Source organism: Salvia hispanica, chromosome 4, assembly GCF_023119035.1.
Source record: "Salvia hispanica cultivar TCC Black 2014 chromosome 4, UniMelb_Shisp_WGS_1.0, whole genome shotgun sequence".
Classification (NCBI taxonomy): domain Eukaryota; kingdom Viridiplantae; phylum Streptophyta; class Magnoliopsida; order Lamiales; family Lamiaceae; genus Salvia; species Salvia hispanica.
The window spans coordinates 29483771-29509080 of NC_062968.1; the positions used below are offsets into that span (position 1 = coordinate 29483771).

Genomic DNA, 25310 nt, shown 5'->3' on the forward strand with positions numbered 1-25310 from the left:
AAGATAATATTGATCCCAAGTGCCCATCATTTACTTCAATTTTCTGCCACATCTTTGGCGTTCTAAGAATCCTCGATAAAAGTCCTGCCACAATAACAATTGAGAGGGGCAGTCCTCCACATCCTTTTACAATTTTTTTCCCTACACTTTGTAGCTCAAGAGGACAATTTTGATCTCCAAAAACCTTCTGTTGGAACAAACGCCAACTTTGTTGGTCATCCAAGAAATCCATCTTATGAATATTGTGCGATACGGCAGTAGCCACATCCATTTGCCTTGTGGTTAGTATGATCCTGCTTCCATTTCTATTGTCAGGAAATAGCATCCGTACGCGATCCCAAGCTTCCGCACTCCAAATGTCGTCCATTACAATGAGATACCTCCTCCCCCATAAGATTTTGTAAATTTCTTCCTCCTCTGCTTGGGATCCTTTCGACGAATCCCTTCCAACTGGATCTACTTTTCGTTTGAGTGAAGCTAGTAATTGAGAGAGAATACTTTCTACACTATAATCTTGTGATATTGTGACCCAAGCTTGAATATCAAAATGTTGCTTAATCAATGTACGATCAAAAATATGTCTAGCAAGTGTGGACTTACCAATACCTCCCATTCCGACAATCGAGAGGATTTGTAGGTTGGAATAGGATGAATAGTCAGTTATTCGGTCCATCATCTGTAGTATATCTTCATCAAAACCAACCACAACCACATCATCTTTGCTCGATGCAGGTCTTGATGATGATGTAGCAGCAGTAGAGTCACTTAGATCTTCAGAAAAACCAACCGCAACATCTTTGATCGTGAGTGGAGGTGTATCACTCGGATCTACATCTGCTAATTCTCTGTCACTTGACTCTATTTTCTCGGCTAATCTCCTGAACCGTTTTGAATTTACGACAATCAGCTCCGTTGCAACCACTGGATCCACAACTTCACTCTCGAGTGTAGATACTGATGATGAACCGACAGCAGGGGAATCACTCTGTTGACGTATGTAGTCAACCACATCTTCGACAGTTGAGTCGAGCTCCTCTTCCAATTCCCTCAACTGATCGTAAAGTCTGACAGATCCACAATCAGCTGATAGATTCTGTGGGGAGAAGAGATATTCAATAATCTCTTTTGCTGTATTTGCTACCTCCCTTATTACTTCTTTTTCTGGAAAATGTTGGACAAAATGCATCAAAATGACAGCTTTGTCGTGGATGCATATAATTAGAAGTTTTACACGACGGATGGTCAGATCATCGTCGCGTTTATAGATTTGGAGTAAGGTTTGCAGTAGCAAATCCAGAGCTTCATCAGCCATTTCAAGTCTACGCCAATAATTTGCTTTGTGTGGAGAAAAAAACAGGCAAGAAAAAGGAGATTTGACAGTTGGCAAATAGTGCTTCCTCCATTTATTACTGAGGCAGTGGAGTCCTCCGTTCCGTTCATTTCTAAAAGTTATATTATAGTTGAGTAATTTCACGGTACTCTCTCCGTATACAAAAAATAGAAATATTTAAAACGATACAGTTTTAATGCATAATTGGTAAAATAAGTAAAAAGAATTGGTAAAGTAAGAGAAAGGAAAAGAAAAAATGAAGAAAGTAAGATTGAGAAAGAGAAAAAGTAGCAAAAATAGAGTTAGTAGATTGTGGGATTCATGTCTTAAAATAGAAAGATTCTAAAGTTTCTATTTTTAAGGAACGATCCAAAATGAAGATAGTTGTCATTTTTAAAAAATACTAGAAGAGTAGCTTTATTCTTTCTACTTTATTCACTTTTTACATTATTCTCTCAACTTTATTCACTTTTTACGTTATTCTCTCTACTTTATTCATTTTTTTACTTTTCTCTCTACCTTTTTTTTTCTTTCTATTTTTCTATCTATCTATTTAACACACTCAATATTCTTTTCTTGAACTTGTACCAAAAAGTTTAGCCTACAAAATTTAAAATTAAATTTATTTTCTCCATAACATCAAATAATCAAATAAACAACAAATGAGCAACATCCTTATTTCACGCACTTTTAGGGTTATTTATTTTGTTTTATATATTTAATTTTATTTTAATACATTAAAAAAATATTATTTACATTTTTAATTTTATAAAATTTGAAATTAATTTATTATCTCTATAACTTCAAATAATTGAAAAAATAACAAATCGAGCTTTGATTTTTTATAAATCTTACTCCATAAAACTAAAAATGTCAATAACATTTTTAAATAGAGTAAACTATATAAATGGAGAGTATATGATCTTTCACTTTCGTAAATAAATGGTATCTGATTTTTATTTTATATTGTTTTTGGTACTCGAGACAAAAATAACCTTAGGTACCAAATATGTGATTTTTTTGTTATGGATGATATTTTGGAAATTTCAATTATATACCAAATATGTGATTTATTTTTTCTTCCTTTTTTATTTCTTTTTCTCTGAACTACGTAAATGGTACCTGATCTTTCACTTTCGCACATAAATGGTACTTGATCTTTATTTTATATCGTTTTTGCTACCTCGTGACAAAAATAATCCCAGATACCAAACATGTGATTTTTTTTGTTATGGGGGATATTTTTGGAAATTTCTATTAAATAGTAGTACCAAATATGTGATTGTTTTTTCTTCCTTTCTTATTTCTTTTTTAGTTTCTTCTTCATACTTTTTTTTCTTCATTTTCTTCGTTTTTTTTAGTATTTTATCTTTCTTTCTTCTCTCTTTTTTCTCCTTAGTTTATATTTCTTCTTCCTTCTTTTTTCTTTTATTTTCTTTTTCTTCTTTCCTTTTAGTTTTTTACACAGACATATCGATTGCATTCATAATATAAATCAAGAACAAAATGCCTAGTTAAATTAATTATTTAAAATAATTAAATCAATTGAATATTTTTTAGTAAATTACTTCAGACTCATTTTAAGACTGAAACATCTAACTAAAAATATTCAACCCGTTATATCATTATGAATACAATTTACAATAATTATTATTATTATTATTATTATTATTATTATTATTATTATTATTATTATTATTATTATTATTATTATTACATAATACTATGATGTGATTCATAATTTATATAATTATACTATAATTGTTTATTAATTACAACTAATTTTCAATATTATAACAATAATATATTTATAATTATTAAATATAATTATAACTATAATTATAATTTACTATATTTGAATGATATTAAAATTAAATTAATTATTAATTTTTAATATCAAAATAATAATATTAATATTGATTAATAAGAATAGTATATAAAGAGTGAGGAGAATGAGAGAAGATATTATAATATCACTTTTGGTACTAATTTTATGTTTGTCCAAAATATCATCTATGACATAAATGAGAAAATGTATTTGTTTAGAGGGTATTTTGGGAAGAAATTTGCATCAAGTACAAAAAATGTCATTTATAGGTACCAAAAGCGATATGAAATAAAGATCAAGTACCATTTATGTAGTTCATTTCTTCTTCTTTTTTCTCCTTGGTTTATGTTTTCATTTTTTTTCTTTTCTCTCCTTTCTCTTCTTTCCTTTTAATTGCATTCATAATAAAAACTAATTAAATCAATTGAATATTTTTAATTAAATTATTTTATACTCATTTTAAGATTGAAACACCTAACTTAAAATAGTCAATTGTTTATATAATTATGAATACAATTCACTATTGAAATTTTTATTATGACTATATTGATTAGTTATTAATTTAATATAAAATAATAATAATAATAATAATAATAATAACAGTTATTATTATATAATATTATACAGCTCATAATTTAAATAATTATACAATAATTATTTATTAATTAACTAGTTTTTAGTATGGTAACAATAACATTATTTTAATAATAATTAAATATAATTATAACTATAATTTTAATTAAGTATATTTGAATGATATTAAAAAATAAATTAATTATTTAATTTATAATATTAAAATAATAATATTAATATTGATTAATAATAATAGTATAAAGAGTGAGGAAAATGAGAGAATATTATATCACTTTTGGTAACAGTTTTGTATATGCTTAAAATATCCCTTTATGACAGAAATGAAAAATATACTGTATTTGTTTAGAGGACATTTTGGGGTGATCCTTATTTGCGGAAATGTTTTTATTTAAATTGAATAATAGAATGGTTGGACCCTTGAGCTTATCCTTAGCTAAGACGGATGTAGATATTGTGCTCTTAGTTAAGGACAATGAGTAAAAATTAGTCCGGACCCACTTCTATGCTCTTAGCTAAGAGCACAAAGTTGCTCTTGCGCCAACAATTATCCAACAAAATGCAGAATTACCAATGCTTCATTCAAAAGAAGCTTCAAAAGCATTCTTTATGCCTTTTTGCTTTTGCTTCTTTAATTTTTTATTCTCTTTTCACCGTGCCTTCGCCGATACTGTCATTTTGTTTTTCTGTATTATTCTCACACAAAAATAAATGTCTCTTCTTTGTTAATTATTCATTGAGAAATAAACATTATTATTAGCAACTCATTCTTGCTATCTTCATCCCTACAACAAAATAGCCCAACCGTAATATATCCAATTAGGGCTTGTTTGATTTTGAATTCCCGTGACTTCCGGCCTATCATGCACTCCCATTTCAAAATTAAGAATAGCACAATAACTGGCAAACATTTTACAAACACTCAAGAATATCTCATAACATACCAACATAATACTGATAAGTAGGTATGCATTTGGAAGAACAGACAATTTATTCTTTCCCGGTTCAAATAAGATTCGGTTCCCTTTTTACAAATAAGACTATTTACCCAATGGAACAATAATGTCTGTCGATTGATACAAAGATCCATGCGCTCAAATCTTTCAACAGTATAACCATGTCGGTAATTACACAGGCGCAGCCAACATTAGACGTAAAACCAAGTAAGATGGTGTAATCAGTAGTAGCCTAGAAAGAAAAGCATTCTTAGTTGACTGGAGTGGGGCCTGGCTTCCTCTGGAAGAAAAGCGAACCTAATAGAACAGCAATCCCTGTTATTGCAATAGTAAACAGTAGACGCCTAGGTGAAAACTCACGCGGTTGCCTCCTCGGAGCACCTGCAGCCCTTTCCCTTTCCAGTGCTCTCGTGTTCCTTCAAAGATACCCTCCGTTTCTTCATAGTTGAGGCGAAACTTTTAGGCACGAAATTTTAGAAAGGAATATTGGGTGTGTTAAACAAATAGATAAAAAAGTTAGAGAGAGGAAAATGTGGAGAGAATAAAGTATAAAGTGAATAAAGTAGAGAGAATAAAGTAAGAGATAGTAAAGTAAGAAAGAGAAAAAGGTTACCATATATAAAAATGACTCAACTATGAAGAAACTTTCCGAAATGGAAAAATGACTCGACTATGAAGAAATGAAAACCCAGGTACACTTTTTCAAGGCCTAAACAGGATACTACCTTATCAGGTAGTTACCAACTAGGAAACACGATAAAAATGATCCTGAAGAAAACTAGTAAATATTTCACCTAAAACCACATCTCTGGCAGTCTTCTGAAAACAAAGAATATCCACTTACATATCACCTCAAATTGTGCTATTCAGGCTATCAAATCACATACCTCAAATTTTGAAAATAATTTTTAAAACACAAAAAGTAACCAAACATCAAATAATAAGCAAGAGGCTGAATAAATTAATATCACATTCTACTAACCTTGATGACTCAGCTACGGTTCTAACAGGACCAGTGCATCTGCTTACATGGCTATGCATCTCTCGAAGTCTTATATATTTATGGCACATGTAGCATAACTCTGTCCGATTTCCACAAACTTCCTGAAATGAACAATGAATAGCGCATTAAATCATATGAAGAAAATCACAAATCAAACTAACAACTTACCACCTGATGCTCCAATAGATCAATTGCAGGCAGTGGAAATTCACAATATTCACAAGTCACAATTCTTTTCGGGCAATTTTCTCCTTTGTGAACATCTAAAATATCACGGTCCATAGTCTCACTGCACAGGGAACAACAGACCTGCCAAGTAATTGAAAAGCCATGAGTACGATAAACTTGCACAACACAATTACGATTGAGACTCAAGAAAAATGTATTAAGTGCAAATACAATGATGCAAAAACAAATCATCCTTCAGTCAACACAGCATTCTAAACTATTAGTGTCATAGTAATTAATTAATACTACTATAAGCAGTCATTCTTCAAGACAACTATTGTTATTTGAACCGAAGTAACTATAAATGAGTTGAAAAGTTGATTACTTCTGGAGACTTTTTAGAATAATTAGTATAGTTGGGATGTAAAAGTATAAAACACAAAGATTTCTATTTTAAAAAGAGAACACGGATCAACAGTGCATATAGAAAACATTTTGAGGAGTAAACACATGATATTTTGATTTCATGAATTGAGACTCAATTACGAGAGATTTTGTATACAGTTCGCAGATCTGCTTGATCTCACATTTATAGTAGATTTGGCAGTATGGCTGGTCCATTTCTCGGGCTTTCTTTTCTCCTCACTCAAGTTCTTAATTCCCACACAATAGAATTAGTCTTAGATTGCCATTCTTTTATACAAAATTATGTTCATTTGCCATAATCATTTATGCACGTGATGAAGAATTAAGCCAATTCCATGTCAAAGACACAATCTATTGGATGTCCCTGTTCCTAGAGATATATTTCCTTTATAAATTTCACAGAATTTAAACAGCGAAAATAAATCAGTATACCGGGGCATGGGTACTCAGAAAGTGCTCCTCTGCATGTTTTCGGGGTATCATATCACCACACACTTTACACTTCTCCAGATTCCGGGAGCAGTGAGCGAAATGCAAGTCAATATTGGAAGATGGAATAGCTCTGTCACTGCAATGAATGAATATTAATTCAGCATACAATGTAGATATTTGAAAAGGTTGAAGCGGACAACATTAAACATAAGGATGTTCATCAAGCATCCATAGGCAAATGAACCAGAATACTCCTAGAATGAAGATTTGACAGTTTCTTTAATATTGATGATTATTAAACAGTTGGTTGAAATAATAACTAAAAGGATTAAATCAGCAGTCAAGGGTAGTAGATAGTTAGATTTTCTGCTCCAATCTGCTTAGATTAAAACAGCAAACTAGGAAAGCCAAGCTCGGTAATATGCAATAGCAAGTACATCACATTATTTCACTGCACCATAGCATGTACTTAATACGAAAAAATGTACTTCTGATTTAATTATATTTTAAATGGTTATCTTGGTTGACATAGAAACTGAATGTGACCTTACCAAAAACATACTACTATGATTGCTTAGATGTATTTGTGTACATGAAAGTGCGGCAGTAATGCAAAAGAGTTGAAGTGCAAAGAATTCTTTGCACATATCACATGAACGTGCCGGTATATTTGACACAGACTCGAGACGCACTGAAAGTCCTCACCAGCATTGTAATTTGATAATCAACACGTGATTAGAAAAACCTTGTGATTCAACACAAATCACAATATCACAAACACAAGGCACATAATCTTATTTTGTAATCACTCAATCATCCACAGTTATCTAGCTGCAAAATTTCTCAAACAATCAGATGATGGTTGACCACATAAAATGCGAATTTCCACATCCACAACAGAAACATTGACCACGATATAAAACTCGGAATCATAATCATACAATAGAAACAGATAAATATTTCGAAAAAAAAAGGAAATCGGAAATGAAACTAACCAGTGACCGCATACGCTAGTGACCTGATCATCATCAGAAACTCCAGCCATTCCCCTCTTTGAAAACAGGAAAGCACTGCCGCACAGCAAAACCAGTAGCAATATTCACAAATTCAGACACGAAATATCAAATAAACAATCAAAAAATTGATCATCGGAAGTAATAGGTCAACACAATCGAATTGTAATCAATTATCGCAGGAAAATGATTACCGGAAGAATTGACCTCCTCTGCGCTCCGATAACAGGGACGATCAGATCACCCGGTATGAAAATTGGTTAAACCAATTGAGTAATGATATGTGGAAATTTATGGATGTAAAGTAAATTAGGTGAGAGGATTTTAGGTTTTAACAATGCGTACGTACAAACTTTTGGGGACTAGGAAGAGAGAGAGTGAGATGAGAGAGAGGAAGTCCAATTTGACGACGAAGATTTTGATGACACCGCACCAGCTCGTATGATTGAATGTCGGGACGTTTTACACGTGCTAGCTCAGCGCGTGACAAAATCATGGGCTCTGGAGTTGAGAAAATTCATTTTTTCGCACTGCTAATGCACTCAGATTGCTGCTTTTCTTCACAGATCAAACGAGTTTTGCATACAGTGACCGACGAACTTGACGGGGTTCTAAAAATCGAACAATCAGTGCTTCTAAAAATGCTAAGTACTACGTGTAGAATTTAAGGTCTTGCTGTTAGCACACCTCACAAATTCGATGATAGTTGCGACAATCAAAATGTCAAACTTTGCGTTGTGAGCATCAGTATCTCCGCAACATTCATCCACTATTGAAATGTGAAACCATGTTTTTGGGTAGATGCACAACTTTCCTTTTGATGGGGTTGTATTATTTAAATTTTGAACTTGATATTACAAAAGGAATTTTCCTATGATTATAGTTTGATGACATGAAGTGTTGGATAACAATTTACACAAATTACCATCAAGTTAATGACAAATACAAATTTGAAATCACTGATTGACCATAATTCACAAGAAAATCAAATATCTGGTTAGGTATCAAATAATTACAAGTACTACATCCACCAAACCAAATAATGCAATTCCCACGTTTAATAAACTAAAAGAGCCAAAAACAAAAGAATATTTTATGGACACAATAATATTCTTGTTATCCTAAAAAAAACTCAAATCGATATATCTTCCTATTTTTCTCTACCACAAGCTCTTCCCATAACTTAAAAAACATTAGCAGAAATGTGCAAAAAATCCTCAAATGAAACACAGATATTCATCTCCCGACGGTGACAAAGATTCAAGAGAAGATCAGATGCATTCATGCTGGGGGCGTTTCAAACTCGTATTCTCACGCTCAAGAAACCAAAGAAAGCTCAAAGATAGCAGCACCAACAGTTCTAGCTTTATAAGTTTCCCGTTTTTGAAGTCAAAAAAGCGTGGCAAGCAATCTGAGGCTTTTAGGTACAGTCCGTTGAGCTATGCTCAGAACTTCGACGATGGGATCGAATGGGAAGCCGACGACCCAGATTTTCGAGGGTTTACGTCGAGGTATGCTGCACCTACTCCGTCAAATCTTGATCCATGTTAGATAGTGAGCGACTCTAGCGTTATAGTGCTCTTTCAAATGAGTGTATATTGTTGTTAAAAATAATTGTCATCGTCTAATAATACATAAATGGCGTTTGGTTTCCTAGATTAAATGGTACTACCATTATATAATTTAGGATTAAGTTGTTAGATTATTTTAGTTGGATGGGATTGACTATGACTAATTATCCCATGATTATTTATCCAGGATTTTATAAGTTGTGGGATTCAATTGCATGAACCAATTATAAGTATATACTTAATCATGAAATATAATATTTGAAACCGAATAATCCCATAATGGATAATATAGACAAGAATATGGTCCAGACTTATAACAGAAACTCCATGTTGACGAATTAATCACTCACTACCAATATCTATATATGTGCCAAACAATGTGTATACAAGTCTGATGCATGAACAATTTACGATACAATAGTTCAATAACGTGAAACCGATACATCTCGGTATATATGTTAAAGATATAATTAGACTTTTTCTAAACTTTGTGATTTTTTCGACAATTTGTTCTAATATACGCAACACCTTTCGTAATCTGTTCTATTCAATTCTATGCAAAAAAATATTCTAAATTAATATAAGTATTTTGTTCCCGTTTAATGTTATTAAATCACCCTAGAGAATAATCTTACTTCTTTTTATTTAACACAATATATTGCAAACATGTAGCATATTTATATGTTTCGTTCCCAAGCAATGGTATTAATTTTCATACTATATTCAACTCTATGCATAAGATATTCCAAATTAATTGCAATTTCATTAAATAGACGATAATATACTATACATCCCACGCCTCTCATAAATCTGGTGTGGAGACCAACGCACAAGATTTTGTCCTAGAAAATTAAACGCATGATTAATTAATGATTTTACAATCTCACACACAAGTACTTAATGGAAGATAATTTCTAGGAAAAATCACATATTTTAGTTTATCGACATGGACTTATTTTCATCAAATGAGTGTCGTACTTGTGGGAAAAAGAGTATATTTTCAGGGTTCAAAAAGTGGATATCATTGCCAGAAGATGACAAGGGAAAGAAGAAGAAATTAGAGAATTTTGCAAAGTCAAAAGCGATACAGAGTCCAAAGAGCAATGCTAAAAACTTAGAGAATTTTAAGTCCAATCCAAAGCTAAAAACGATAAATTCATGGGATAATGAGATCAACAAATTCTTTTTTCCCATGAGGTGTGCAACTTTTATTTTTAATTTATTTTCAGTATTGACAGAGTAAAATAGAGTTATGTAGGTATATTTTTTAATAGTGTTGTGGAATTCTGTATTTTCCTACTAATTAAAAAATTAATTATAAATATGAAGAATATTGATGAAATTGAATCGCTGAAAACAACATAAAAACGATTTTAGGCACAAAATTTGAACAAACGCAACTTGCATTAATTTAAAATAGCAAATAATCCAATTGAAATACTGAAACGATTCACCTCTCAAAAGGTAGCGTAACGGTATCCGCCGCTAGGGTTACCGATGGAATAATCTTCCGGCAGCCTCGAAACGCCGTGCACGAGCGCGAGGGCGGCTCCGATCATCGAGGAAAGGAACAATTTCGTCCAGAAGTGATTCCAGAACAGCGCGCTCAAAGTGACGACGCCGAGAAATCCGATGGCGAATCTGTGATCGTGGAGGGGATAGTCGCGGGAGAGGACGAAGTAAATCCAGGCGGCGGAGAGGCAGAGGAAGAAGAGTAGGGAGTGGGGGCGGGTGAGGAGGGTTAGGAGGAAGATGATTATGGTCAAAACGACGTAGTTTCGGCGGAAATAGCGGAGGTTTTGGGTGACGCGGCAGACCGATTCGGAGAGGGAGGCGGGAGGCCTAAGGGCGGAGAGGTCTTGGAACTCCGCCCACGGCTGGAGCATGGCGGAGCTGGTGGTTGGTTCAGCCGGTCAAGAGTTGGATCTCTTGCTTTTAATCACACTCTGCTGTCCGTTAAACGCGGGATTAAAGGCACAAAACGCATCAATTATGCTCATTTCTTTCTTTGTGTTTTCTCAATAGCTTCATTCTTTGTTTTATAGTATTATTATAGAATGTGATTATGAAAATATTAATTATGTTTATCAGTTATCAGTTATCACTCTTGAAAAATGGATAGTTGTCTATGATCTAAACATGGTGGAATTTAATTATTTGATCTTGGTTCAAACTTCCAATTTTTGAAGCTTTTTTTTATACAAAAATAAATTAAAAACTGTAAATTTGTCTTTGAGTTGAACATTTTATTTCAAGAATAATCATAACTAATATTTCATAATTGAATCCTATGCTATTTTTTAATACATAAGTGTTGCGTTTCGTGCCTAGGATTCCATAAAGTTTAATTATCTTTTGGATTGAATGGAATATTATTTTTTATTCAAGTGGGATAGTACTATTAAATATATTATAATTTATTCACTTCTATGCATAAAATATTACTACAATTTAATTGAAATTTACTAGATTAACAATAATATACCCGGCCCCACACCTTTCAAAAATCTAGTATGGATTATTATGCAAATTGATACACTCGGATTTTGCACTATTTTAAGGCCATCATTTGGTCTGTTTTTTATATCAAAGTCACTCTACATGTTCATTATTTATATATTTTGTCTATTTTGGTATTTTGACGTGTTTTGTGAGAAATGTGCATAATTGAACCGAAAAAGGGAGCCAAAACGCAAAGTCCGGAAATCTGAGTCGACGGACCGGCGACCGCATGATGTGTACGGCGACCGCGGCGCCCGGCGGGCGGAACAATGCAGCGGTATGCCTCGGAAAAATACGCTTGGAAGAGAAAGTCTCGTCCGGCGACCGCCGGCCAGTCAGTGCGGCGGCCCGCCGGAGAAAGGCGGCGAATCCGAGAAGCCCTAGATTTGCTCCAAGATTTACCATATTTTGAAGATTTTTTCCTTCTACAACAAGGATTGGCTTTCCCCTATAAATAAGACCTCAAGCTTCATCAAAAGAGAGAGCTTCTACTTGCAAAATAATTCAAAGAGATCAAGAGCTAGAGTACTTCACTTGTGCAATGAGTTGGAGAAGGATTTCAAGAACATCAAGAACGACAAGGATTCAACCTACGGGTTTTTTTTGTTTTAGTTTTATGTTCAAATTGTCTTCCTTTCAATCTATGTGTTTAGCTTATTTCACCATGTATAACTAAACTCATAGGATTCTAGGGATGTGTTAGTAACGACTTTGGTTATACAATTCTTTTTTCTATTTAATATCCGTTTTGTTTTTACTTTGTTTTTTCCCTAAGTAATCTTGATGCTTCATGATTGAGTGACACAATCGTGTATGATTTAATATAGCTTGCTTCATAACTGTGACATAGTTCTAGCGAGTTAGATCCACTTAGTAGACGCTACAGTTAGCTTCCCTTAAAACGACACCGTTAATTGAGAGTGAGGACTTTTCAAGGGTCTTAGGAGCTTTATGGAGTTACGTGTTAGGATTGACAATCCTAATTTTGTAATCAACGTTTGCATCGCATGAGCATAAGCTAGGTGACTCGTTCTATCAAAGTAAAAACTGTGTTAGGGTATTGTAATCCGGAATTTGTATAACCATAACTGTGAACGCACATCCCTGGGATTCCCTTATCTCTATCGCTTATCTCCGTGTTTTATCTGCATTTAGTTGTTATATGTTTTTATTTGTTTTCAGTTTTCAAAAGTCTTCCAAAACCCTTTATTTTTCCAGATAGTAATTGAGTCTTAGTAGAGGATAGACACTTTGTGTTTGCCTTCCCCATGTTCGATATCCCGGTACTGACCTTAGGTCTACCCTATATACTTGCAGGTATTTTTAGTGCTAATAAAAAGTGCATCACAAATGCAAGAAGATTTTATCCAAGAAAATTAAATGCATGATTAATATACTTGTATACGAATTACGTGCATTTGAAACACAGAATTGGAATTGGAATTGGATTGGAATTGAAATTCTATGGAATTGAATTGGATTCAATTCCAAATTCTTTGTTTGGTAAAATGAGAATTGATATGAAATTGAATTGACATGTTTGATAAATATACACACATTTCATACATTTCACCCACTTCACACACCACACACATTTCACACACTACACACACAACACACATTTCACATATTTCACACACTTCACACACTACACACATTTCACATATTTCACACATTTCACACACCACACACACATTTCACACACTACACAAATTTCACATATTTCACACATTTCACACACCACACACATTTCACACACTACACACACACAATACATATTTCACATATTTCACACATTTCACACACTACACACACTGCACACATTTCACACACTACACACATTTCACATATTTCACACATTTCACACATTTCACACACTACACACACTTCACACATTTCACACACTACACACATTTCATACACTACACATATTTCACACACTTCACATATTTCATACACTACACATTTTTCTTTTTTTAATTTCGCATTTTTGTTTTGGGGGCAGCGCGGATGGTTGTGGTGGTGAATAACGGAGTTGTATTGCATGTTAAATTGTGTCGTATCTTCGTGATTTCAGCTTTTTTTTGCGTTTTATGAAAAAATCGCTCTGATTACGGATCTTAATTATTTGAAAATTTGATTAGTTGATTTCATTTAATTTGGTTGTTGAAATTTTGCTGTGATGAATTGATGCTCTTCGTGATTAGTATGAAAATAGATGAATGGATTGTACACTACACATATTCAATATGTAGTGTTTGAAATGTGTGAAGTGTGTCTAGTGTGTGAAATGTGTGAAATATGTGAAATGTGTGTAGTGTGTGCTATGTGTGTAGGGTGTGAAATGTGTGTAGTGTGTGTAATGTTTGTTGCGTATGAAATATGTGAAATATGTGAAATGTTTGTAGTGTGTGAAATGTGTGTAATGTGTGAAATATGTGAAACGTGTGTAGTGTGTGTAGTGTATGAAATGTGTGTAGCGTGTAATGAGTGTAGTGTGTGAAATATGTGTAGTGTGTGAAATATATGAAATGTGTGTAGTGTGTGAAATGTGTGTAGTGTGTGAAATGTGTGTAGTGTGTGAAATATGTGAAATGTGTGTAGTGTGTGTAGTGGTGAAATGTGTGTAGTGTGTGTAGTGTGCGAATTTTTTGTAATATGTGTAGTGTGTGAAATATGTGAAATGTTTGTAATGTGTGAAATGTGTGTAGTGTGTGAAATATGTGAAATGTGTGTAGTGTGTGCAATGAAATGTGTGTAGTGTGTGAAATATGTGAGATGTGTGTAGTGTGTGAAATGTGTGTACTGTGTGTAATTTGTGTAATGTGTGTAGTGTGTGAAATGTGTGTATTGTGTGTAATTTGTGTAATGTGTGTAGTGTGTGAAATTTGTGTAGTGTGTGTAGTGTGTGAAATGTGTGAGATATGTGAAATGTGTGTAGTGTGTGAAATGAGTGAAATATGTGAAATGTGTGTAGTGTGTGAAATGTGTGAAATATGTGAAATGTGTGTAGTGTGTGAAATGTGTGAAATATGTGAAATGTGTGTAGTGTGTGAAATGTGTGTAATGTGTGTAGTTTGTGAATTTTGTGTAGTGTGTGAAACGTGTGTAGTGTGTGAATGTCTAAATGTGTGTATTGCGGGAAATGAGTGAAATTTGTATAGTGTGTGTTGTGTGTGTTGTGTGTGTTGTGTGTGTAGTGTGTGAAATGTGTGTAGTGTGTGAAACGTGTGAAGTGTGTGTGTGAAATGTGTGTAATGTGTGTAACGTGTGTAGTTTATGTGAAATGTGTGTAGTGGATAGTAAAACTATCTAATTTTATGACTTTGGAATTCCAATTTTCTTCTTTTGATATGAAATTCAAATCATGAAATTAAAAATTTTAGAATTATAATTCAATTCCAATTCTATTCATTTTTGTGATACCAAACAATGGAATTGGAATTGGAGGCTCCAATTCAAATTCCATAGTTCCAATTCCATGTTCCCAAACACACCTAAATGGAAGATAATTATCAGGAAAAATCATAAAACTTTAAGTTTATCGACAATGGGGAAAAATTCAACTTCCAAGAATAAGGGTTTTAAGGAAAAGAAGAAATGTGCATCGCCCGTGGTGGACTTTGTGAAGTGTTTATCATCGAAAAAAGATGACGAGAGCAAGAACAAGAATAAGAAGAAATTAGAAGATCAACGGTCAATTCATTACAGTCCAGATAGCTATTCTCAGAACTTTGATAATGGAGAAAAAACTGTAAGTTTTATGTCTCACATGTGATAGAATCCTAAATAGAATTGGATTTTACATGTGATAGAATCCTAAATAGAATTGGATTTTTAATATAATACATTAATTTTGTATTAGACACATTTTTCCCTAATTAATTAACTGTCAATTGTATATATTGATTTATGTGAGACGTTTCCTAATTAGTCATTAAGTTTGACTAAATATATGTTCCTCTACTAATAAGGAAAATGAAGAATATATTAACATAATTATAAGTATATGTATGTGTTTGATTATAATCATTAAGAAAAAGGAATGGTATTTTATTCCTCTGATTATTAAGGGAAGAAAGGACGCATATATATAATTATGGTTTGATATATTATTGGCTAACAAAATCAAATCAAATTATTATGTTCAATTATTTAATATGATTTTGGTATTACTTGGTCAAAAAGAAACGTCCTAATTAAATAGCCACTTTGATGGAAAGGGCTTTAAGGTTCTAGAATTAGGGTTTGTCCTCTCTCTGCCTATAAATACAAGTGTGGTGATCCCATCAAATCACACACATTATAGAGAACACATAAACGAGGGAAAGAGAGAGAAACAAATCCTTGGAGTTGGAGTTGCGCCACTACGCCGAAAAGAGTCCAAGGAAATCGTCTCCTCCTTCCCCAATCGCTTCCGCTATGGATCGCCAAGGTATGTTTTCGATCCTATTATGTTTATGGTTAATACGTGAAATACATGATGTTCGAAGATCTTGCTTTATTTATATTCAATTATGTAATCTTGAATATATGATGATAAATAATGTCCAACATGTAGTATCATAGCATGGTTGAGAACTCATGTATTTTCGTATTATTGAAACCATAATTTTCAAATTTTGATTTGATATTACGTGATTATGAATGACTTGAGATAAAGTTTTAATTTATTTTTTACATATGTAACAATATTTATGTAATCAGAAGTGTATACATAAAATTTAAGTTGTTTGGAATTGGTTATAAAAAGAAAAAATGAAATTTGCCGACTGCTGCTACTTCTCATTATATGCTTAAATATTTGTGGATGTTTTGAAAATTGGTTTGGTTATTAATCGAAATCTTGTTTCCATAGTTTTTTATTATGGATATTTTTAATTGATGAATTGTCAATTCGTATTTGTATGCTCACTACTGAGAATTAATCGTTTCCATGTTTGAAATATATCGTTTCCATAATTGATTCAATTTATGTATATGGAATTGATTTGGTATTTTGGCTGTGTATATATTGTATGTAAATTGAGTTTGATTATATGTATTGGTGAATTGAGATTTCAATTAAATGCTTCAAGATTATGAATCTACCGAGACGGTGGAATGAATGACTACATAATTCAATTCATATTTTGATATGTACCTTCTTGATTATATTATTGTTATTTTGCAATCACCAAAGTGAGGTAAAATAAGAAGAGTCTATAATCAAAGTCATATTAAAATTTGCTTAAACAGATAATCATTATACATTCTTGATTATATTATGTATATTTTGCAATCACCAAAGTGGGATAAAATAATAAAAGTCTATAATCAAATTAAGTGAATCTGCTTAAGCAATTAATCTCTATACATACTTGATTGTATTATGTTTATTTTGCAATCACCAAAGTGAGGTAAAATAAGAAGAGTTTATAATCAAATTGATATGAAAATCCATTTATGCAATTAATCATCATGCTTGTTGTGGTTATTCATTATCTAAATAGTTTGTTTGTCATAAAAGGTCTAGATTCCCAAAGGAAATAGTCTTTACGACATAATGAACACTAATGGAGTTAATAATATAAATTGGTGTCGATTACCCAAAGTTAACGCCAATTTATTATTACTCAATTATTGAACTAAGATATGGATATTAAAAGCATGATTTTTATTATTGTATGAAGACTACCCAAAGGAGTTTTCATAATTGCCTCACGATATGGGTTTTCAAATTAATGTTCGTGTTATTATTCAAAGCTTTTATATGTGAGCATTCATTTCTTAATTGCTCTTATAATGTAAAAACATATATTTTTTGCTACTAGTATGTTTACCTCAAACGTTCCCCAACTTAATGGAACTAACTTCTTTGAATGGAAAGAGAAACTTAAGTTCACTCTTGAAGTAATGGACTAGGACCTAACACTGTTGAATGATAAGCCAATTATTTTATGATCAAAGTAGTTGGCTGATTACCCATAATGCTAGGGAAAAATCTAACGAGACTAAGTTTACAGTTCATTAGAATGTTCGTTGCGAAAAAAGTCTCAACGATTGACGTTGCAAAAGAATGTTTGCAGGATGTTGAAGATCGCTTCACAACTGCATATAAAGTCTATTGCAGGAAAACTTATGAAGGATCTCATGAGCATGCAATATAATGGTTCTCGGACTATGTACGAGCATGTGATGGACATAAATAACATCTCTTCTAAGCTAAAATTAGGATTATAGGTGGATGAGGATTTCCTTGTCCAATTCATCCTAACTTCCTTACTTCCTCAATATGGACCATTCCAAATTGATTCATTATAAAAGATTAGTGGACTCTTAAAGAATTGGGTAACGTATTGGTCTAGGAGGAGCGTAAGATGAAGAAGTATGGAATGGGTGCATCTCATGCTCACATTGCAATCGAAGGAGCATCCAAAGGATAATATTCATTCGAATTTATCATTCTTATGGCATAAAAGAACTGGATCATGTTTCTAGTGAAAGAATTAAGAGGCTTATAAAGGATAATATTCATTCGAATTTAGACTTTACAAGCATTACCGTTTGTGTGGATTGTATTAAATGTAAACAAACCAAACACTACTAAAAATGCCACAAGAAGCAATGAGCTCCTTAAAATTATACATACAGATATTTGCGGACCTTTTGATGTCTCGACTTTTGGTGGAGAAAAATATTTTATCACCTTTATTGACGATTTTTTCGCGTTATGGATTTATTTATTGCAAGAAAAATCTCAGGCACAGTTGAACATTTTATGACTGAGGTTGAAAGGCAATTAAATAGAAAGGTGAAAATTATTCGATCTGATAGATGTGGTGAATTTTATGGTCGTACCACTAAAATAAGTCAATTACATGGACCTTTTGCCAAATATTTAGAAAAGCATGGCATTTATGCTATGCCAAGTACGTCTCAGCAGAATGATGTTGCTGAGAGACGAAACCGAACTCTCATGGAAATGGTTAGAAGTATGATAATTCTACCTTACCCATAACGTTGTGAATTTATGCTCTTAGAACCGCTATTTATGTATTAAACCGGGTTTCTAGTAAGGTTGTACCAAAGACTCTATTATGAACTTTGGACAGGTAGAAAACCCAGTTTGCAGCACCTTCATGTTTGGGGCTGTTCAGCGGAAACTAGAGTATACTCTTCGCAAGAAAAGAAAAAATGGATTTTAGACAATTATTGGTTATTTTATGGGTTACCAGAAAAATCCAAAGGGTATAGGTTTTATTGTCCTAATGATAGCATGAGAATTGTGGAAACTGGAAATATATGATTCTTTGAGAATGGTGAGATCAGTGGGAGTTTTAACACTCATAATGCGGTCATTAATGAAATAAGGGTATAACCTTCTTCCCTCATTTCCTCAAGAATTAAGTGTGCCAAATATTGTTGAACAGCCTAACAATATTTGAATGACCAACCACTTAATGATGATGCCAAAGTCATTGAACATGGGTGTGGAAAAAAAACATCTACAGAAGTGCCATTAAGGCTTTTCTACAAAAATGAAGGTTGGGTATTTCTGATGACTGTGGCTAATATCTCCAAGAATCCGAATGTAATATAGGAATACATAATGATCCAATTTCATATTCACTAGCCATTAAGTGTAATAATTCTAATAAATGGATTGATGCATGATAGAAGAGTTAAAATCTATGGATTAAAGTCTGGGACCTTGTCGAATTACCCGATAAACAAAAGTGTATTGGGTGTAATTGGGTCTTCAAGACCAAATTCGACATAAATGGTTTAATCTAACGATTTAAAGCCAGACTTGTTGCCAAAGGTTATACTCAGAAAAGATAGCATTAATTATAAAGAGACTTTCTCAAGTATCAAAGAAGGACTCACTTAGAATCATTTTGGCACTTGTAGCCCATTTCGACTTGGAACTACATCAAATGGATGTGAAAAACTGCTTTTCTAAATGGCGATTTGTAAGAAGAAGTCTACATGAAACAACCTGAAGACTTCATTAAGAAATGGAATGAAATTTTTAGTCTGCAAACTTAAGACATCAATTTATGGACTGAAACAAGCTTCTCGACAATGGTATTTTAAATTCCATGACACTATTACTGCTTTTGGTTTTAAAGAAAACACTGTTGATCGGTGTATATACCTCAAGGTTAGTGGGAGCAAGTTCATATTTTTGGTTTTGTATGTTGATGATATATTGCTTGCTAATAGTGACATTGGATTACTACATGACACTAAAATTATCTCTCTAAAAATTTCAACATAAAAGATATGTGTGAGACATCCTATGTCATAGGATAGAAATATCTTGTGATCAATCACGTGGACTCTTGGATTGTCTCATAAAAGCTACATAGATCGAATCTTTTAGAGAGATACGGCATGAGTGCATGTTCTCCAAGTGTTGTTCCAATTCATAAAGGTGACAAATTCAGTTTGAATCAATGTCCAAAAACTGAATTAGAACGTAAGATGAAAAATATTCCTTATGCATTTATTGTGGGAAGTTTGATGTATGCTTAAGTCTGTACTAGACCAGACATCAACTTTGCAGTTGGAATGCTAGGCCGTTACCAAAGTAACCCTGGTGTTGAACATTGGAGAACTGCAAAGATAATAATGAGATACTTAAAGGGAACAAAAGATTTTATGCTCACATTACGGAAATCTGATCAACTAGAAATTATTGGATTTCCATTAAAGCTAAATTTATGGTTTGCTTTGAAGCATTAATGATTGCAAAATTTTATTTCAGGCCTTGGTATTGTCTCCTCAATATCCAAGCCGTTGAAATTATATTTTGATGATAGTGCAATCGTATCTTTCTGTAAGTATGACAAGTATTCAAGGAGCTAAACACATGGAATTAAAGTTTCTTGTCGTGAAAGATGGAGTTTGGGAACAAAGAATATCTATATAATATATAAGCACGCAGCTTATGGTTGTTGATCCATTGACTAAGGCGTTACCGCCTAAGACATTTATGGAATAAGTTAACATAATGGGTCTTGGGTATGGAAACGTCTAATCTTTATGTTTCCATGTTGGTTCAGACACTTAAGTTATAGATATTTTGAATTCAATAAAGTTGTTTCTACTTTTCCTGCATATACTTATTATTTGAAATGCATATGTACGTTTTTAGTATTAATGCAGGAGGTCTTGAAATAAGACAATTACGGACGCGGTGTCACTTATAGATTATATTAGAGTGGATATTGGTGATGTGGTACATGGAAGGAACTATATCGATTGAATGATATACGCCCGCCATGACTCGCATTAGTAGTCTCTCTAATATAATACTTATGTTTACCAATGATGAAAGTATTTATAAATTCCAATATTATGCGCGCCTTATGTTTATTATGTCTATTTTATTGTGGCTCTGTCAAGTGTGACAAGTGGGAGAATCGAAAACTTTGTGTCCCACATGTTCGCCAAGTGGGAGAATGTAAGTTTTATGTCTCATATGTGATAGAATCATAAATAGAATTGGATTTTTAATATAATACATTAATTTGGTATTAGACACATTTTTCCCTAATTAATTACTCCCTCCGTCCCACATTTGTAGTAACATTTAGTTATGGCACGGGTTTTAATGAATTTGTAGAGTGTGTAATTAATGAAGTGAGAGGTGGAGTGTGTAATAAATGAAATGAGATGGTGGAGTGAGATGATTGAGTGTGTAATAAATGAAGTGAGATGATGGAGTGTGTAATAAATGAAGTGAGTTGGTTGAAGGTGGGTCCCTCTTTGACTTTTTGGTTTTTTTTTTTTGTTTTGATTTATTTTAATATAAATAATGGCATTTGGGTGTAATTTTAGTGAATAATGGGGTAAAATTTTATGTGCAAATATGGTAAATTCTAAATGTTACTCCAAATGTGGGACGGACTTTTATGGTAAAATGTTACTACAAATCTGGGACGGAGGGAGTAACTGTCAATTGTATATATTGATTTATGTAAGACGTTTCCTAATTAGTCATTAAGTTTGACTAAATATATGTTCCTCTACTAATAAGGAAAATGAAGAATATATTAACATAATTATAAGTATATGTATGCGTTTGATTATAATCATTAAGAGAAAGGAATAGTATTTTATTCCTCTGATTATTAAGGGAAGAAAAGGACGCATATATATAATTATGGTTTGATATATTATTGGCTAACAAAATCAAATCAAATTATTATGTTCAATTATTTAATATGATTTTGGTATTACTTGGTCAAAAAGAAACGTCCTAATTAAATAGCCACTTTGATGAAAAGGGCTTTAAGGTTCTAGAATTAGGGTTTGTCCTCTCTCTGCTTATAAATACAAGTGTGGTGATCCCATCAAATCACACACATTATAGAGAACACATAAACGAGGGAAAGAGAGAGAAACAAATCCTTGGAGTTGAAGTTGCGCCACTACGCCGAAAAGAGTCCGAGGAAATTCTCTCAGTCTTCTCCAATCGCTTCCGCTATGGATCGTGAAGGTAAGTTTTCGATCCTATTAAGTTTATAGTTAATACGTGAAATACATGATATTCGAAGATCTTGTTTTATTTATATTCAATTATGTAATCTTGAATATATGATGATAAATAATGTCCAACAAAAACAGATTATACTTAGAAATTAGTATTTTTATTATGAATTTGTTACCCCTTAGTTTGAGGAAGGAAAAGATGACCTGGGTTCATACGATGGATGGAGTACTATTTTATTATGCAACTACCCAGCATAAAATGATATCTTCATAAATTATATAAAGAATTAATGTTCATATTTAATTAATGCTTGACTTATAAATGTTATGATATGTTTGTGGTGAAATATTATGGTATGTTAGTATATACTGTATATGGACATCATTAGTCATTATTGTTCTCGTTTAATCAATGATTAGTGTTATGTTATTTATTTTGTTTATTTGTTTAGTATGATTCTAATATCTTCAAATTGTTATTCATATAATTGATTTTATAACTTAAATAAAAAAATATGTTATTTTATTTGTTTATTAAAAGTTACTAATAAAATGAACAAATTGAACTTTAATTTTTAAGTACAATTAATAAAATCTATACATGAAACAAACAAGTAATACTAACATGGACTAAATAATGGTGGTGCTCAAAATCATAGTCATAACTTAAGGTACCTAGTGCACCATTTATCTTCCTCTCTATTTCCACTATTAAGAAAGAAAAAATGTTATTTAAATCATAACTTTAGACTATAAGTTGGTTCTGTATCTTTCAAAAGTAGCAAATTAAACCATAACATTTGTACTTTTGCAATTGTCTCAACAATTAACGTTATGATGAAACTTGTATATCTTTTGTCATTATATCTCCACTACATACATCTAGAAATCGACCACTTTAATGTAGAACAATGCCAAACCTATCACTCATCTACCATCTCCGTCGCCAAATACTTTTTCACTAGCAAGAGAAACAAGGAGGAGTAATAAGATCATTTTAGTAAAAGCAAGTTACTCCTTTAACACAATTTCAATTAAAAATAGATTATACTCCGTATTCCAAAAGACACAACTCGGTGACTAAAGTGATTAAGGTTCTTGCAGCCCATCTTTTCCAATGGTAGGTTATGGGCCGGCCCAATTGTTTAAGTAACGTACCAATTCTTTATGATTGAGTAAATTATAATGACCGTCAAAAATTGGGACCATAAAAAATGGACTTGATCGATACGGATTTCATTTGTCTTTTATGTTTTAGACCTAATTTGTATTTCGGTCATATATTTAGGATTAAAATTGTTTTTTACTCTTTATTTATTGAATCAGACTTATACTACCTCCGTCCATCAAAATTTGTCCCACTTTGATCCGGCACGGGTTTTAAGAAATGTAATGGAAAGTGAGTTGAAAAAGTTAGTGGATTGTGGATAATACTTTTATATATTAGTTTTATAATAAAATGTTAATAGGAATGAGGTAGTGGAATATGAGGTCCAATACCAAAAATGGTAAAAATGAAATAAGACAAATTTTGGGAGACGAACGGAAATGGAAAAATGGGACAAATTTTGGTGGACTAAAGAATATGATGGAAGTGAGAGATCGAGAAACGATAATAATCAACGGAGAACAAGAAATAAAACTATAAAATTTAATAATATAATACAAAATCGCTTTAGTTGATGTCTGAGAGTAGGCCGTAAGTCATTAAACTACATATACAATCTGGTAATATCTCCGAGAATTTCATTCACCACTAATTATCTCACAAGGCACAGGTGTCCTACAAAGAGCCTTAACCACTTTCTCGGAAGTTGATGAACTAATTATTTCTAAGATTTTTCCAAACAATTATCAGCTATTATACAAATTTCATCAAAATTTTAATCGCACAAGACAAATGAGAAATGTACAAAAGCTATGGCTTAATTCGCTACTTTTTGAAGTCGTGGAATTAATCAACAGTCAACCAAAAGTTCCAAAGTTACGATAAATTCGCTACAATAGTGCCCATACTAATAAACACCAAAAATTCATAAAATCAAATTCTATTAAAGAGAGGAAAACACAAAATAATCCAAGAAAGATATCTAAAAACACAAAAAACCTAAATGTAGGACACATAGATAGAAGAAGAAGTTAATCCACCAATGGTGGCACCCAAGTTAGCAAATATGGATATCAATGCATACTCCTTAAAGCTAAAGGGTCCTTCATTTGTGCAGAACTCCAATCTAAACATGGGATAATAAACCACTCTTCTTGGGATAAGCTTTCCCATGAGAAAACCTAAGGGATACACAACAACAACAGTCAATCCCATCCCCATGATGCATTCACTCGTCTCCGTCGCCAAATACTTGTTCACTACCAAGAGAAACAAGAAGGATGTGCACCCTAGAACCATCACCCTAAACGTCCACACTGGCGCCTCCTCGCTCTCGTCCTCAGCTGTCCACGGACGCCGCCCCGCCCCACACAGAGGCGTGGCTTCTCTCTGCGCCTCACGGGCCATAGTTGATCGGGTTTCGATGGTTTTGTGTGTGAAATGAAACTAGGGGTATGTTCCAATTTTTCAGATCTTGCCTTTTACTACGTCCACATAATGTCATTAGTTGGCTAAAAATAGAGTAACAAATGGATAAGGAGAAAAAGTATGGCCTTAATCGGAAGGAAAAAAATTATAATTCATGTGTAACTATAGAGCAAATTCATTCCTTTCATGCCTTCTATATATTTTTATATATTTCCTCCGTCCCACCATAGGTTAAGTCATATTCCTTTTCGATCGTCCTATTGTAATTGAGTAATTTCTCTTTATGGCAAAAAACAAAGCATTTAATCTTTTTTACTTTATTATCTCTTCTATTTTATTGAACAACTAAACACTCATTCCTTAATATGCGTGCCCCAGAAAAATGCCTCAACTACTGTAGTGGGACGGATAGAGTAGTTAGTTAGTTAGTTAGTAACCAAAAACGGATTCACACATACCGGAAAAGAGAACA

General features: G+C 32.7%; 3 protein-coding genes across 6 annotated transcripts; all 3 read right to left on the bottom strand.

Moving 5' to 3' along the window:
- Positions 1-30: 30 nt before the first annotated feature.
- On the bottom strand, positions 31-1312 carry LOC125220862 (probable disease resistance protein At1g59620). The gene is made up of 2 exons (XM_048122994.1): positions 185-1312; positions 31-84 (listed from the first exon to the last, which is right to left on the bottom strand). The coding sequence occupies exons 1-2, from the start codon at positions 1310-1312 to the stop codon at positions 31-33; spliced, it is 1182 nt and encodes a 393-aa protein (XP_047978951.1).
- Positions 1313-4721: 3409 nt separating this feature from the next.
- LOC125223147 (TRAF-type zinc finger domain-containing protein 1-like) lies at positions 4722-8628 on the bottom strand. Of its 4 annotated transcripts, none has more exons than XM_048126151.1 (7): positions 7942-8627; positions 7730-7804; positions 6735-6870; positions 5877-6017; positions 5688-5809; positions 5066-5121; positions 4722-5002 (listed from the first exon to the last, which is right to left on the bottom strand). In XM_048126151.1, the coding sequence occupies exons 2-7, from the start codon at positions 7777-7779 to the stop codon at positions 4956-4958; spliced, it is 552 nt and encodes a 183-aa protein (XP_047982108.1). In that variant the 5' UTR covers positions 7780-7804; positions 7942-8627; the 3' UTR covers positions 4722-4955. The 4 variants fall into 4 exon arrangements, with proteins under 4 accessions (XP_047982108.1, XP_047982109.1, XP_047982106.1 ...); XM_048126152.1 differs by having other exon boundaries at positions 5087-5121; positions 7942-8616; XM_048126149.1 differs by having other exon boundaries at positions 4722-5121; positions 7942-8628.
- A 2075-nt stretch (positions 8629-10703) lies between these two features.
- Positions 10704-11231, bottom strand: LOC125220863 (PRA1 family protein B3-like; the record flags this gene model as incomplete). Its single annotated transcript, XM_048122995.1, has 1 exon — positions 10704-11231. A coding segment is annotated over one exon (456 nt), but the record flags the coding sequence as incomplete, so codon positions are not given.
- Positions 11232-25310: the final 14079 nt, after the last annotated feature.